At 32.2% G+C, this 15,524-nt stretch overlaps 1 protein-coding gene across 2 annotated transcripts in view; it reads left to right on the forward strand.

Moving 5' to 3' along the window:
• Mycbp2 (MYC binding protein 2) overlaps nt 1–15,524 on the forward strand; it is a 234,775-nt gene that overhangs the window by 147,813 nt on the left and 71,438 nt on the right. Inside the window, exons 51-56 of one of the 2 annotated variants that reach the window (XM_042685653.1) lie at nt 451–567; nt 1,211–1,351; nt 9,818–9,892; nt 12,255–12,479; nt 13,307–13,439; nt 14,945–15,067. In XM_042685653.1, the coding sequence (XP_042541587.1) occupies nt 451–567; nt 1,211–1,351; nt 9,818–9,892; nt 12,255–12,479; nt 13,307–13,439; nt 14,945–15,067 (814 nt within the window). The remainder of the gene's footprint in view (nt 1–450; nt 568–1,210; nt 1,352–9,817; nt 9,893–12,254; nt 12,480–13,306; nt 13,440–14,944; nt 15,068–15,524) is intronic. The other variant, XM_042685654.1, reaches the window with a different exon arrangement.

Consider the following 15,524-nt stretch of genomic DNA (forward strand, 5'->3'; position numbering starts at 1 on the left):
CAGGGCCCAAGCCCAGAGTTCAAGCCTCACGACCGACAAAAAGCAAAAACAAAATACAAATGGTGGCTCAAATGGTAGAGCACTTGAGACCCAAGGTTCAGTCTCCAGTACAGACAAAGGAAAAAATTGGTGATGCAATTCATATCATACTTTGCTAAAAGGTAGTGAGTGACACCATTATCCTTTATATTGTATGTCTTCAGAATTTAGACAAAAATTTACAAATGTATGATAAGTTTCTTAAATTTCCTCCAGTAATATACATTTCAATACTTAATTATATTTCTGTCATTGTTACAAATAAATTACTATTGTTTACAGAACAAAACAACCCATAAATGACTTTAGGAACATTTTCATATTTACATTGCTTTCAGATGTGTTTAATTTTATCTTTTACTACTGTTGAGTTTTTAATCCATGTTTTTCTTCTTTTTATGCCTTTCCCAGGTTCGAAAATTTGTGGCCAAAGACAGTGCAGGGCTCCGTATTAGGAGCCACCCTTCCCTTCAGAGTGAGCAGATAGGCATAGTGAAAGTGAATGGAACTATCACTTTTATTGATGAGGTAATTTACAATGAAACATTCAATAATATATTTTGCAGAGAATTTTTTTGCCTTATTTGCACATTAATACTGGTTTATAAGTTTACTAATAGATTATGTTTTAAGTAGTTTTTTTGGAAATTGCTTTGTAGATTCTGTTCATTGAGTTTCATACATTTTGCTTGTTTTCTTTTATTACAAATGAAGCAAAATTATACTTTGAACATGAAAAGTACTCAGCTAAATACAGTAGTTATTACTTATATTCACTGAAACTGGACATAGTTGTCTTTTATGAACATATTTTTTTATATTACTTCAACTTTACATAGGCTACAGCAGAATTTTATAGTAACACAACCAAATAACTTTTGAAAATCAGATCTAAATTTAGGTTAAGGAAAGTTTAAGCTATTTGTCAGATATTATTTTCTTGTGCTTTTAATTAAGAAGAATTGTTTCTACAGTTGCACCGCATGAATTACATTGCTTTTGCATATCTTCCTTCCTTCTTCTTTAGGAAATTCTCTCAAACTTACTCTTCTGCAAAACTGGATACTTGATCTTTCCCCACTGTTTGCCTGCTTTACCACCTCTCATTCCTTTCTAGTCCCATGGGAGTTACAGGAGGGCATGGCTTGTTTTTGTTGCTTCTTTCCAACAGATCCATAATGATGATGGTGTGTGGCTGAGACTGAATGATGAAACGATAAAGAAGTATGTTCCTAATATGAATGGTTATACTGAAGCCTGGTGCCTCTCTTTTAATCAACACCTTGGCAAGAGCCTTCTGGTCCCTGTTGACGTAAGTAAAAGGTGGTTTTTAAAATCATGGCACTCTTTTGTCATTAAAGAGCTTTCTTTAATTAAGGCTTTTCAGTTCTGAGGTAACCTACTACCAACTAACTTACATTTTAAGTGCTTGGATTGTTAAGGGCTTTGATATAACAAGAATGGAATTTGACAGTGTCAAGGCCTTTAATGCGTATTTTGATCATCACTAACAAGAAGCAGTAAATTATAACTAAGCTGTTGGGCACCAGCAGTTCCTACCTGTTATACAAGCTATTGAGGAGGCTGAGATCTGGAAGATCACAGCTTGCGGCTAGATCAGACAGAAAAGTTCATTAGACTCTATTCAGATAACCAGCAAAAATCAGGGCTAGAGCTGTAGCAAGTGTTACAGCACCATCCCTAGATTCAAAACCTTAGTACTACAAAGCCAAATAAGCAGAAAAACCCTACTGAATTTTTGTCGAAGAGGTAGGAAGTAAAAGTGCATGATCATTTTTCCCCTATTCACCCTAATGCTTGGAATGATTCCCAAGCTAAACTTTATGAAATGAGAATTACTATGCATTCAGAAACAAGTGAATGTTTGTATGTTATTTTGGTATTATGCAATTCTCTGTGTTATGTCTTAAGTTTGAATTGTTTCTGTCTTGGCCTATAATACTATTATATTATTATAAGATGCTTTTTTATACTTGTAGTGCTATATATTATCTAAGTTAATTATAGAGAGAATTTGTTCAATATCTTTTATAAATGCAACTTACAAGATTACTATATTATGAAATATGGCAGTAATCACACTTTTAAAATAATTTTACAAAAAGTGTGATTTCTGTTTTTTAATTTTTAAAATCTTTCAGTAGTTGGAGAAAAGAGTCATTAGCATTCAACAAATCGGTTTATGAATACAATCTTGATCGATGTCACCCCTCTCATCATTTTCCCCATCCCTCCCAAACTTACCCCTTCTTTACTCTCTAATGTATGTGTTACTGATGACATTTTTAGTGACTTGACAGACACTTACTTTAAAAAACTCAGTATTAAAACGGCCAAATTTTTAAGAAACCAAATTGAAACATTAGTTCCTCATATCACACTATTCTATGTATTTGGATTTGTTTCCTTCCTAATAGTCCGAAATAATACTTATGAAAGCAATAGTTATGTAAGATGTTTCTTGGCAGAATATTCTTTTGTGTATTTGTTATAATGTCACATTGGACATATATATCCACCACTTCTTTACTAAAGTTAAAATGTATGACAGCTGTCATTGAAATATTAAATTTTAAATAAATCTTAAATTTTCTTAGATTCGTATATATGGTTAAAAGAAACAAAATAATTTTAGCCTCAGGAAAGGAAGCTTAGTTCCTGAAAGGAAATAGCAATTCTGTATCATCCAAGGCAGCTAAATTGGCCTCAGTTAGAAACCATATTCTATCAGAATATTGAGATATTATAACCACAGTTGTGAGATAGCTGTCTTAAATGAGATGAAAATTTAACACAGGTAAAGCAAGAGAATAAACAAAAGTAGAAAGAGCAAAAAGTACTATGTAAACACTTTGATTTCAATTTTGGAATATTTTTCATTCTACTATTCGTTGCTTTTAAACCCCATCTTAGACATATTTTATATTGGTATGTCTATGTAAGGTCGGGGGGTGGGGGAGAAGAGCAGGAACAAAAGCAAGAGAAGCTAGGTGGAATAAGCCATACAAATACTTGTTAGCAGGTTTTTCTTGGAATATGAATGAAAAGGTTAACTTACAAAAAATGTATTTGTAAGTCGGGTGCTGGTGGCTCACACCTGTCATCCTAGCTACTCAGGAAGCTGAGATCTGAGGATCACTGTTCTGAGCCAGCCTCTGTGAGACTCTCCTCTCCAATTAACCACTCAAAAAACCAGAAGTGGAGCTTTGACTCAAAGTGGTGGAGCCCTAACCTTGAGCAAAGGAGCTCAGGGACAGCATGCTCAGGCCCTGTGTTCAAGCCCCACAATTGACCGTCCCCCACCCCAAAAAAATACCTTTATGTTGAGAGGTGCTGTATGGTGGTGCTGTATGTAATGCACCTAAACTATATAGTGAGAAACTGTCTCAATATACATAGCTACCTACCTACACACATACCACACACACACATATATACACACACATGTACATACATATGTATATATGTTGAGCAATTATGTTTTTGAATGTAAATACTTCTTTAGTGCCTAGAACCAATTTGCAGCCTTAAATTTTTCTACTTCATTTTTTCAGTGACTTAAAAGACACTAATAGGAAAATAACAAATTAAAGATGTACATAAGGTGACTGGAAAAAGAAGAGATAGAATTAAGGGCACATTTGGAAAAGCTCTTTCTATAAGGGAAGAAGGATGTGTATGAAAGTAGATAAACTGGGGAGGAAGAGATAGGGAAACAGTTTAAGAAGACCATAATTTGCTTAAAATGTAAAAAAGAAATCCATTAGTTAAGAATGAGATGCTTGTCATACACTGCCTTTAATATATTGAGGAATGTTCCATGGATTCCTAGTTTCTCCAGAGAGATGTTGTATCTTGTCAAATGCTTTTTCTGCAGTTATTGAGATGATCATGTGGTTCTTATCCTTGCTCTTGTTGATGAGTTCAGTTACATTGCCTGATTTGCACATATTGAACCAGCTTTGCATCCCTGAAATGAATCCTGTTTGGTCATAGTGTATGACTTTTTTTGATGAATTGTTGGTCGATTGGCCAGAATTTTTTTGAGAAGTTTTGCATTGATGTTCATCAAAGAAATGGGTCTATAATTCTCTTTGATGAGTCTCTGTGTGGTTTTGGGATGAGGGTTTTGCTGGCTTCATAAAAAGAGTTTGGTAATGAACTTTCATGTCCAATTTCATTGAAGAGTTGAAGGAGTATTGGTGGGTGTGAATTCTACTCAGCTGTGAATCCATCTGGTCCTGGGATTTTCTTGGATGGGAGGTATCTTGTTTCTATTTCAATGCTTGATATAGGTCTGTTTAGTTGGTTTAAATCTTCTTGGTTTAGTTTGGGTGTATCAATATTTGCTAAAATTCTTCCATTTCTTCCAGATTCTCAAATTTGTTAGCATAAAGGTTTGAGAGGTATCCCCTTATAAAATGTTCTGAATCTTGGTTGTTTCTGTGGTGATGTTTCTAGTCTCATCTCTGCTTTTGTTTATTTGGGGTGTGTTCTCTTCTTTTTTTGGTAAGATTTGCTAAGGGTCTGTCAATTTTGTTAATTTTTTCGAAGAACTTTTAGTTTTGTTGATTCTTTCTGTTTTTTTGGACTAACTCATTTAATTCTGATTTAATTTTAATTGTTTTTGTCTACTTGACTGGGGTTTGTCTTCTTGCTCTTTTTCAAGGAGCTTCAGATACATCATTAAATTATTAGTTTGAGATTTCTCCAATTTGTAGGATGTAGGAACTCAGAGCTATAAATTTTCCTCTGAGTATTGCTTTTGCTGTGTCCCAGAGGAGCTGGTAATTTGTATGTTCATTTTTGTTAAATATCATGAACATTTGAAATTCTATTCTGATCTCTTCCATGACCCACTGGTGGTTCAACAGTATGTTGTTCAGTCTCCATGTGTTACAGAATTTTCTTTGATGGCTTTGGTGTTGAGTTTAATTATATTCCTTTGTGGTCTAAGAGAATGCAGGGAATAAATTCAATCTTTCTGAATCTGGACAGATTTGTTTTGTGATCTAAAATGTGGTCTATTTTGGAGAATGTTCCATGTGTGCTGAGAAGAATGTGTATTCTGAAGTTGCTAGGTAAAATATTCTGTAGATGTGTGTTAAGTCTAGTTGGTCTATGCAGTTGTTTTTAGATCTGAGGTTTCTCTGTTCAGTTTTTGCCTAGTTGATCTATCCAGTGGGGATAGTGATGTGTTAAAGTCAACAATCAATGTCTTTCAATCTTTGGGTGATTTTAGGGAAAGTAGTGTTTCTTGAATAAATTTGGGTGCTCTGGTATTTGGTGAATAGATGTTTAGAATTGTTATATCCTCCTATAAGAGAGATTCCGTTATTAGTATGTAATGTTCTTATTTATTTCTTCTTCCTAAGTTTAATTTGAAGTCTATTTTATTGGATATTAGGATTGCAACTCCTTGCCTGTTTATGGGGGGGGGGGGCGTCATTTGCTTGTTAGATTTTTGTTCCAGCCTTTCACTTTCAGAATATGTTTGTGTTTGTGAGGAAGGTGTGTCTCTTGAAAGTAGCAGATAGAAGGATCTTCCTTGCCATACACACCCGGCTCTGTATTCTATAATAATAGTATAGTCATTGATTTATTAATTGATCATTCAACAACTAATTTACTGAACCCTCTGTGTGTGTGCGCGCGTGTGCCAGTACTGTGGCATGAAGTGTGTGTGTGTGGTTGTGTGTGCCAGTATTGCAACTTGAACTCAGGGCCTTGCACTCTCACTTGGCATGTTTGCTCAGGCTAGCACTCTTTCACTTGACTCAAGCCTCCAATTCTTGTTTTTTGGTGATTAATTGGAAATGAGTCTCTCGGATTTGTGTGCCTGGAGTGGCTTTGAACCTCAGTCTTCAGGTCTCAGTCTCCTTGGTAGCTAGGATTATAGGTATATGCTACCAATTCAACTCCTTTGTGAGAGGGTAAGTTTGGGGTAGAGAGATAGAGGAAAGAATTCAGAATAAATACAAGATACATATCTTGCTTTGAGGCTACTCACTCTGTAATATAGCAGGCAAACTTTGCTTAGATATTTAAGTTGAATTCAGGTAAGTTTTGGAATAGCCTAATTTAAGATATGAATTAGAGGTAGACTTCAAAAGTTGGCAATGAAAACACGAAGAAATTAATTACAGAAAGTTAAATGTCCAAAGTGATATAGCCTTGCTATGTTTGGAACCTGATGAATAATTGATATGGGTGAGGCAAAGCATTAATGGAGAAAAATTAGATTTCTTTCTTTTTCCTTATGAGACACTGAGTGCGGATATAGAAAAGGCTTCTTTTTCCAACTTCTGCCATTATATACTTTGTTTTGCTGAATTTCTGCTTTTTTGTATTTATATTTTCTCTTATTTCTGTTTTTAAGCCCTATGGGCAAGAATTACTTAAGAATCACTTCTGGCTCATTTTTTTCCCCCAAAATGTTAACTGTTACACATTATGCATAGTAATCGTGCAACATTTGTTAATATCTAATGTAGTTTTTTTGTAATTCAGTATGATCATGCTGCTTATATAAAAATCATATATTGCTTTAAACTTCTAATTAAACAATATGAATAGTTAAGCATTAATGATTGAGTCAGAATGGATACCAGGATATATTAGATGGATGGATGAATGGATGGGCGGGGCGGACAGACAGGCAAGTAAATCTGTCTGTAAAAGCATAACTGAAATGTTGATTTCAAATAAAAAATCTAATGATTTGAAGTCTAGCAGAATTTTTCATACAGTTTGGGAAATAAAAGTAAAAAGAGAAAATAGTACACATGATATAATAGGCATTTGCCTGCCAAAATCAAGAAGTTAATTTTGTTCTGAAATTGTTTAGTTTTATAATGCATTATGAGTGTGCAAAACTTATATGCTAGTTCATTTGGTAGTTTGTCAAAAATGACAAATGTCTGCTAAAAGGAGTAGAGTGGATGAGAAAGTTTTTTATCAGTGGAAGTTGGTGATACTCCAAGATGTCCTATTTTCTGAATAAACGTTCCTCATCAGAATTCTTGCAAAAACACCTGGGATATCCGAAAATCTCTATTCAGTATATAAATCCAATCAAATTTAGGCTAATAGGTGTTTACATATAGAAAGTATGCTAATATTCCAAACTGGGAGGCATTAGGGATTTAAAGTAGAAATGTAGGAAAAATATAATTTTGTAATCACCATGGATAATTGGTAAAATTAACAAGTGTTCCTTCCATTTTATAGCCAGTCATTCTGTTATAATACCTAATCATTCTTGGCAGTGCAGGATTTATGTACCTCAAGTTTTGTGGCTTGTTTTGTTAGGTTTCTGTGTGTTAGTGTATATTGCATACATACGCGAAGTCTATGTTCTAATCTTAGTAATGGCAAATCTTTGCTTAATACAGCAGTAATAAGTGTGCTTATCATGGCTACAACCTGCTTCTTTTTGTTCTTTAATGTTTTAGTTTCTTAAATAGAATGAGATTAAGAGGCAGTTAAAATAGCATTGAAATAATGAATATGTGCTATATTTAATATTCATGAATTGTCTTCTCTACTTCAAAATTGAGAAGGTTTAACTCATTATCAGGCATAGTGAAAGAAGTTTTTTGTTGTTTTGCATGTGCATTTGGCAAATTTGATCATGGATTTTCTCTCTGATGATGATTAACCTATTTCATGTCTTCTCTGCCTAAGTATCAACTTAGAGTTACAGTTTGATGCTTATTAATTTAGTTAGGTTTATACTTTTATACTTATGCTTTAATTTTCCACTTTTCTTGATAGAATTTTTCAAACTAAAAGAGATTAAAGAATAGCCTGATACAAAGTAATACATGTGCATTTGTATGTTCATATGTGTATAAATACCTTTCTATAGAGCTATATCAATGAAATCGTACAAAATGAAGGCTCACTTATATAATTCAATAGTAAGAAACTGACACTTTGGAGAAATTATTTTTTGCATGTTCATATTAGGCTAAAACCTTTGGGAAATTCCCAAAGAAAACTACTTAAGTATTTTATTTTTGAACTCCACCTTTTATGTGGTGAATTTTTTTTTACTTTATAGATTGAAGTAAATCTTACAGTAAACTAGTGTGATTATATTTACAGTTGCAAAAACTGAAGGGAAATATGTCAAATTTGAATTGCATCTAATTAAAAGACAAAATTGAATCAATTATTATCATGATTAGAATTTACATTAGTTTCTTATATCATTGTACATGTTATTGACTCAATAGACATGTTTGCGCAGTTAATTCAAAGATTTTCAGTCAGTTGCCATACTCATTCTTTTTATTTTCTGTGCCAATATTGGATCTTGACCTCCGGATCTGGGCTTGAATTCAGAGCTGGGGTGCTGTTCCTTAGCTTTTTTATTCAGTTGGGACTCCACCACTTGATCCACAGCTCCATTTCTGGCTTTTTGGTGTTTAATTGGAGATAAGAGTCTCATAGACTCTTCTTCCTGGGCTGGCTTCAAACCTCAGAGCTCAGCCTCTGAATAGCTAGGATTAGAGGAGTGAGCCTCTGGTGGTAAATTCTTATACAGAAACTCCTTTTTTCTCTTTTATTGTTTTATATTTCTGAACTGTATGTATATGGATGTACATACACACATGCACATACATATACATTTAGGATAATAACTAGAAAATAGTAAATATATTCTCATTGTCTCAAATGATTCATAATTCATTCATTACTTGTGATGTTTCTTTGTTGAAATCTTAGATGATGACAGCTTTATTAACATTTTGAGTGTCTCCTTTTTAGTCCAGTGAAAATAACAATTTATAGTAGCACTTATATAAGCAGTGAAAGTATGCAATTGTTTCTCACAAGATTTGATTTGGGGTGGGCCAGATAAATGTACCTTGATAGCATGATATATCTATTTAAAAACTGTATCACTTAAGTTGTCATAAAGTCACTTTATATCCTGGGTGTGTGGAAATACACATCTGTAATAGCCCCCAAGAAGCTGAGATAAGAAGGACTGTGAGTTTGAAAGCAGCCTGGGATAAACAGTCAGACCATTGTAGAAAAACACAAGAATAAACCATGTGAACAATTTTCCTTTTTTAGTTTGTGTAACTGTGTTTGTTGTTCTCTAAAAAAATAGTTCGGAGTTTCAGTATAGAGATTCTGAATGCCAGTAATCTCCAGATTTTTAGATATAAAAATATAGAGCAGTCTTTTCATATGAAGATTCAGATTATTTCTTTCTTTATACTTATCAATTTATAGAAGGGAGTAAAATTGAAAAATGACTTAGATTTTTTTATTTTTACTTTCTTAATATTTATACTTTAAAAAAGTGACAATTACTTCAAATGAACTGCATCCATGATAATGGTTTCATTTTCTATAAAATCTGCCTTGTTCAAATCTTCTTTTATAAAACAGCAGACTGTTTTCTGTCTTAAAATCAATCTATCTAGACAAATCAGTTTTTACTTAAGGAGTTTTAAGGTTTCCTTTTTCCATTGATAGTATTACAGCAAAGTCTGGCTCTTGAGTTTAGTAAATGGCATGACACACTATATCCATGGAGAGCTTTTGATGGAAGTTATTTTTCAGAACTTCTTTGGTGTATGGTTTACTCAGGTGGCTTCAGTTTCACATCAGTAAAACACTATTTCTGTATTGGTGCTCGAGTACAGAATAATATTGTGACTATAAATGCATCTTCTGCAGATTATATCCTGTTCCCTTTCTTTGTTGATATTTTTCTTTTTTAAACTTTGTCGCTCAGAATATCTTTAATGCTAGCCAAGGAGTCAGGGATTTGGACGTATTTTCATGGACTTCCAAAGCTTTTTTCCCCCAGGTGAGTTAACTATAAGGAGAAGTCATACATTAAACATGTATTTCAGCATGTACAACACATTTTAAGTTATGTCATTGAAGGTTTTGGTTAGGGTTAATAGAAATTTCTTACAGAAAAATCTATATGAAATTCAATAGTTGAGTTTATTACCAAATAATATATTATTAGTTTATGTGGAACTTACATATGACTTTTCAATTGCTGTATTTAGGTTTTTACTAACTTCTGCAACAGTTACATCAGGGTTTTACCTTTTCAGGGCTAATTGATTGAGGTGATAATATAATCTTACGGCTCTTCTGTTTTTCCATACTCTCTTCCCTTTCACATCGCCCCTTTGAATATTCATTTGAGAGTGGGATGGGAATAGACAAAAAAAAAATACTTGCATTCAACAATTTTATATACTGGTACTTGAGCCTCATATTTGTGTATTGAATAAAGTATTTTATGATTGCTTGAGAATAATAACACAACTCTATGTTTTTGTCCATTTGTGTACTATTTAATATAACTATTAGATAAACTTTATTTGCTATTAACATATTTATGTTTATTAATGATTAAAATATTAACTGTTTTAATAAAAGCTGACATATATTGGCTTTCAGTAAATAGTTATACTAATTATTAGTTTTTCCAAGACTTACTCAGACTATTAACCTGAATGAACAAATTTGGAATTACTAAATTAAAAGTAAATGCTACAGGAATATCAGCAAATAACCTTAAAATAGTTTTTCTGCTAAATTTATGCATATTTACTGTTATTTTAATGTGGTCATATAATTTAAAAAATAGTTTATGAAATAGGACAAAATTGCCTCTTGTAACTATGAAATGGCATTATATATTTAATGAAATCGATCAGTTACTAATAGGATATTTTAAGTGTTTACAGTGAAAATCTTGTGCGCCTGGGAGCACTATATAAAGTTTAGATCTTATACTCAGTTTATACTGTGAGTGTTCATAATTATTAGAAATACACATTTTCAGTTTCTTTTTATTTGAAAATGATGATCCTTTTTTAAGAATAAAACTAGTAATAAAATTTTATCTTGCATAATAACTTTCCATTTTTGTTGAGTTTATAACATTATTAAATATTACATTAACCTAATTGTGTATGAGTATCTTATTATTGTTGTCTCTTGCTCTACTTAAATATAATTGAGTCAGTATTTCTGTATTTACAAATTCATTTTTGAATTTTCTTTAATGGAGTTAATAGCAACGGAAGAATCCTATTATGAAACTGTCACTTAAATTTATTTGAGAAGAGAAAATACGTCTCGATTAATATTCTATTACATTATGAAACAATATATGACAACAATCAGGTTGAACAGAAAATGTGGAGCAAGTTCTCTTTGATATTCAAACCACTTTTCACTAGTATAAATAGAAGTGCATTTTATTTATTCACAATACATCCATGCTAATCTTTCTTCTCTGCTAAAAATATAACCTTTTTTTGTTATTGGCTTGACTATATCACTTAATAATAGTACAACAAATTTTGAAATGCATTTTCATTTGTAGAATATTAAAAAAGCATTGATAAAAATCTTGTAAGCATTGTTCTTTAATTCATAACTAGCGAATAGTGAGATGTGGCTGTATTTATGCAGTTGTTATCTCTGATTATAGATAAGTGTATTTTCTCTACTTACAATTATTAGAGTGTAAAGAAATTGTTAATTACACTTACATATAATAATGTTTCAGCATTGATTCAAAATTATTTGATTGTGGTTGGCATAATTATTTTTATCTTTTTTGTGTGTGCCAGTACTGGGGCTTAATCTCAGGGCATTAGCTCTTTTTGCTCAAAGGTGGTGCTCTACCACTTAAGCTACAGCTCCACTTTGGGCTTTTTAATGGTTAAGATAAGAATCTCATAGACTTTCTTGACTGGCTGGCTTTGAACCATGATCCTTAGGTCTCAGCCTCCTGATTAGCTAGGATTATAGGAATAAGCACAGTGTTCAGCTATTCTTTTAAATATATTACATATTTAATACATATTCTTTTTAAATTATATTAAAAGTGAAAAGGAAAATCAAGGCGTACATTACTATATTTCTCAAATTATAAAAGACAAAAGCCAGTTGTTCAGTTATTAGTGTACAATATTTTCTCCTATCTTTTCTTCAAATTTGTTTTAAATATCATTAGATATTTTAAAAACTGAATTCTTTAATAGTAGTATAGACTAATGTTTATTGTTAGACATATGTTCTCATTTTTAATTGACAATATTATACACTTGCTATAAAAGCTATTACTAATTAGGAGAATTTGAATGTGAGAATAGATTGTATTTTGTTCATTTTTCTTTTCCTATTCAAACTTTCAGGAGCCTAAAACTAATACTGATGACTTTTTCAAAGACATAAACTCCTGCTGCCCACAGGAAGCATCAATGCAAGAACAGGAGATGCCATTCTTGCGAGGAGGGCCAGGGATGTACAAGGTAGTGAAGACGGGACCTTCAGGTCACAACATCAGAAGCTGCCCTAACCTTAGAGGTATCCCAATTGGAATGTTAGTTCTGGGAAACAAAGTCAAAGCAGTGGGAGAGGTATGGATTCTTGTAGCTTCATGACTTTTAAGATATTAATTTCAACTACTTTCATTTATGATTCAACCAGTCATCTCTTTTCAGGTGTTTAAGTGTTGATGTTCTTGATCTTTACTTGTATTTGAAATACTAACAATTTTTCTTTGCTTTTTTTCTGACAATTTTATTCTTATAATTATTCTGTGGTTATTTTATTTATATTAACAAATAGTTTGTAGTGTGTATATAAATGTATTTGCATATATCTTGTGAGTACAAATGTACTATACTGATTTGGGTTAATAGAACTTAAGATATTCTACATGAATTGGTTTGGAGATGTGATAAGATAAAAAAGGTTTCATTTCTTTGTTCACATTCACAGGTCTCACTGAAGTCCTGAGCAAATAAAATTATTCTTTAGACCACTGTGGCATTTGCCTCAGCTGATAAGCTTGAAGATGTAGTGTGTCATGCTGTTTCTCAGGGTCAGGGTCATAATTTGCTGTATAGCTGCTATCAACCTAAATAATAACAAGTATGGTGTGTTAAGGTATTTTAGATGCAAAAACATTAAAAAAAATTAGCCAGGTATGCTGGGAACCACTTAAAATTAGATTATTTTTGTTCTTTAAAAAGTATTATTTTAATTGAAGTAGTATTTTAAAGAGCTTTCTATTAATTTTGTTTTACCTCAGGCTGTGGTCTTAATTTCAGAAACTTAATTTCACAATAAAAATGTATTGAAATGATTATGCTGTTCAAAAACACTTAAGCTTTTTACTGGCTTTCAGCCTGAGTACAGGAAAGAATCAAGCCAATCAATCATGCTTTTTGTTATGTACCAGGTAACCAATTCTGAAGGTACATGGGTGCAGCTGGATAAGAACAGCATGGTAGAGTTCTGTGAGAGTGATGAAGGAGAGGCATGGTCCTTAGCTAGAGACAGAGGCGGAAACCAGTACCTCCGACATGAAGATGGCAAGTTGGCTTACATTTGTGATTTTTTTTTAATTAACCTTTGAAATACACAAATATGTTTATTACATTAAAGAAAGGTTTGAAAATCTTGAAATGATCAAAATTGGCTTATAAAATACATGAGTACTAAGTGAATGTCCATGAAAGAAAAAAATTGAAACATGAGGCTCCATCTTTGTTAAAAATCCTTTTGCTTTATTAATAGGAATTTGTATATCTCATTCTTCTTTATAAGTCCAAGACTTTCTACCCTTTCTACCAAGAACTGGAAATTGTTTTCAGACCACAATTCTCATTACTTATCCAAGACAAATTAATCCAATTGAGATTATCTAGGGAATGAATGTTCATAGCATCTTTTGGAGGTTCCCTACTCTGTTGTTAGATTTTTTTCCTTTTATTTATTTTTTTATTGAGAGACCAGGACTTGAACTTGGTACCTAATGCTTTGCTTACTGGTGTTTACTGATTGAGGCACACTTTCAACCCCTGTTGTTAGATTTTTAACCGTCTTGCTTTTTGTCCTCCACTCCTTTTTTCAAAGTTTAGACAATGTAATCACTTTTGTAAAGCTGTAATTAATCTTCACAATACCAAAAATATCCTGAGTTTCCAAAAAGTTGTAACTGTTAGAAAAAAGATAATATTGAATAATTTTATTTTTTAATATGCAGAATGTGAGTCTGGTTTGGCCAGGTATAAGGTTTTTTCTAATTAAAAATATTCTGTGGGTGAAAATATTTTTTATACTAGATACTAAGAAATGTTGAGGATACTTGTTTCTACCTGAGTACATATTTACAAAACTCTTAATATATATATATATTTTTATTTTTATTTTTTTTATTTTTTGTCAGTCTTAGGGCTTGAACTTGGTCTTAGGCACTGTCACTGAAGCTTTTTCTTTCAAAGCTAGTGCTCTACCACTTTGACCCACAGTGCCATTTCTGGTTTTCTGGTGGTTAATTGAAGATAAGAGTTTCACCAACTTTACTACCTGGGCCAGCTTCAAACCATGATCCTCAGATCTCAGCCTCCTGAGTAGCTAGGATTATAGGTGTGAGCCACCAGTGCCGGGCTTACAAAACTATTTTGATTTCTACTATATTGGGTATTTAACTTTAGTTTTGTGACGTGCTCTTGTATACATTTAGTTATAATTTACTTATCCATAAATATTAGTATATGTTTAATAATGTTTCCTGCTACAATGAAAGTAAATTGGTTATTTAAGAACATCTTATGTGTTCTGTCATTGTTACATATATGTCATATGCTTTGTCAGTATTACATATATGTCAGATGCTCTGTCAATATTACATATATGTCTTAGGCTCTGTCTGTGTTAAGCTGACCCAACTGGGAAATAGACTTAGATCAGAGTCAAATATGAGGTTTTTTTAAATCTAACTATCATAAAATCTTTCTTAAAAATTTCTCCCTGATATGAGTAGGGAAAAGTACCACATAAGAGAGTAACGTTATAGTTGTTGCTTTTATTCTAGAACAAGTTCTTCTCGATCAAAATTCTCAAACTCCTCCGCCAAGCCCCTTCTCAGTTCAAGCCTTTAACAAAGGGGCAACATGCAGTGCCCAAGGATTTGATTATGGACTTGGAAATAATAAAGGTAGGTGTTTGAAAATGAGGCTTTCCCCTATCTAATTTTAGTAATTTTTTGTTACGTCTTCATCCATTATTTTTCTTGCCTGCCAATTCATAAAAAATTAAAATTTGTCCTTAGATAACTAATGATTGAAATATTTACAAAGTTGTTTTTCATAGTAATTTGTGTCTTGTTTTTTTGTTTTGTTTGCCCAGTTTTATGATTGAAATATTAACAAAGTGTTGTTTTTCATAGTAATTTGTGTCTTGTTTTTTTGTTTTGTTTGCCCAGTTTAAGTTTATGGGAGATCTTGTTTAGATTTTTTTCTGTTGTAAAAATATTCACTTTGAATTTATATTCTAAAGATTCAATATCACTCTAGTAAGATAACTTTTATCATGAAACTGTTTTTAGGAGAGTAATATTAGTGAGCAATAAAGAACTTCCTTAAAGGATACATTTAAAATCAGAATGTCAGCTT

Source organism: Dipodomys spectabilis, unplaced genomic scaffold, assembly GCF_019054845.1.
Source record: "Dipodomys spectabilis isolate Male_0828 unplaced genomic scaffold, ASM1905484v1 ptg000095l, whole genome shotgun sequence".
NCBI classification, from domain to species: Eukaryota; Metazoa; Chordata; class Mammalia; order Rodentia; family Heteromyidae; genus Dipodomys; species Dipodomys spectabilis.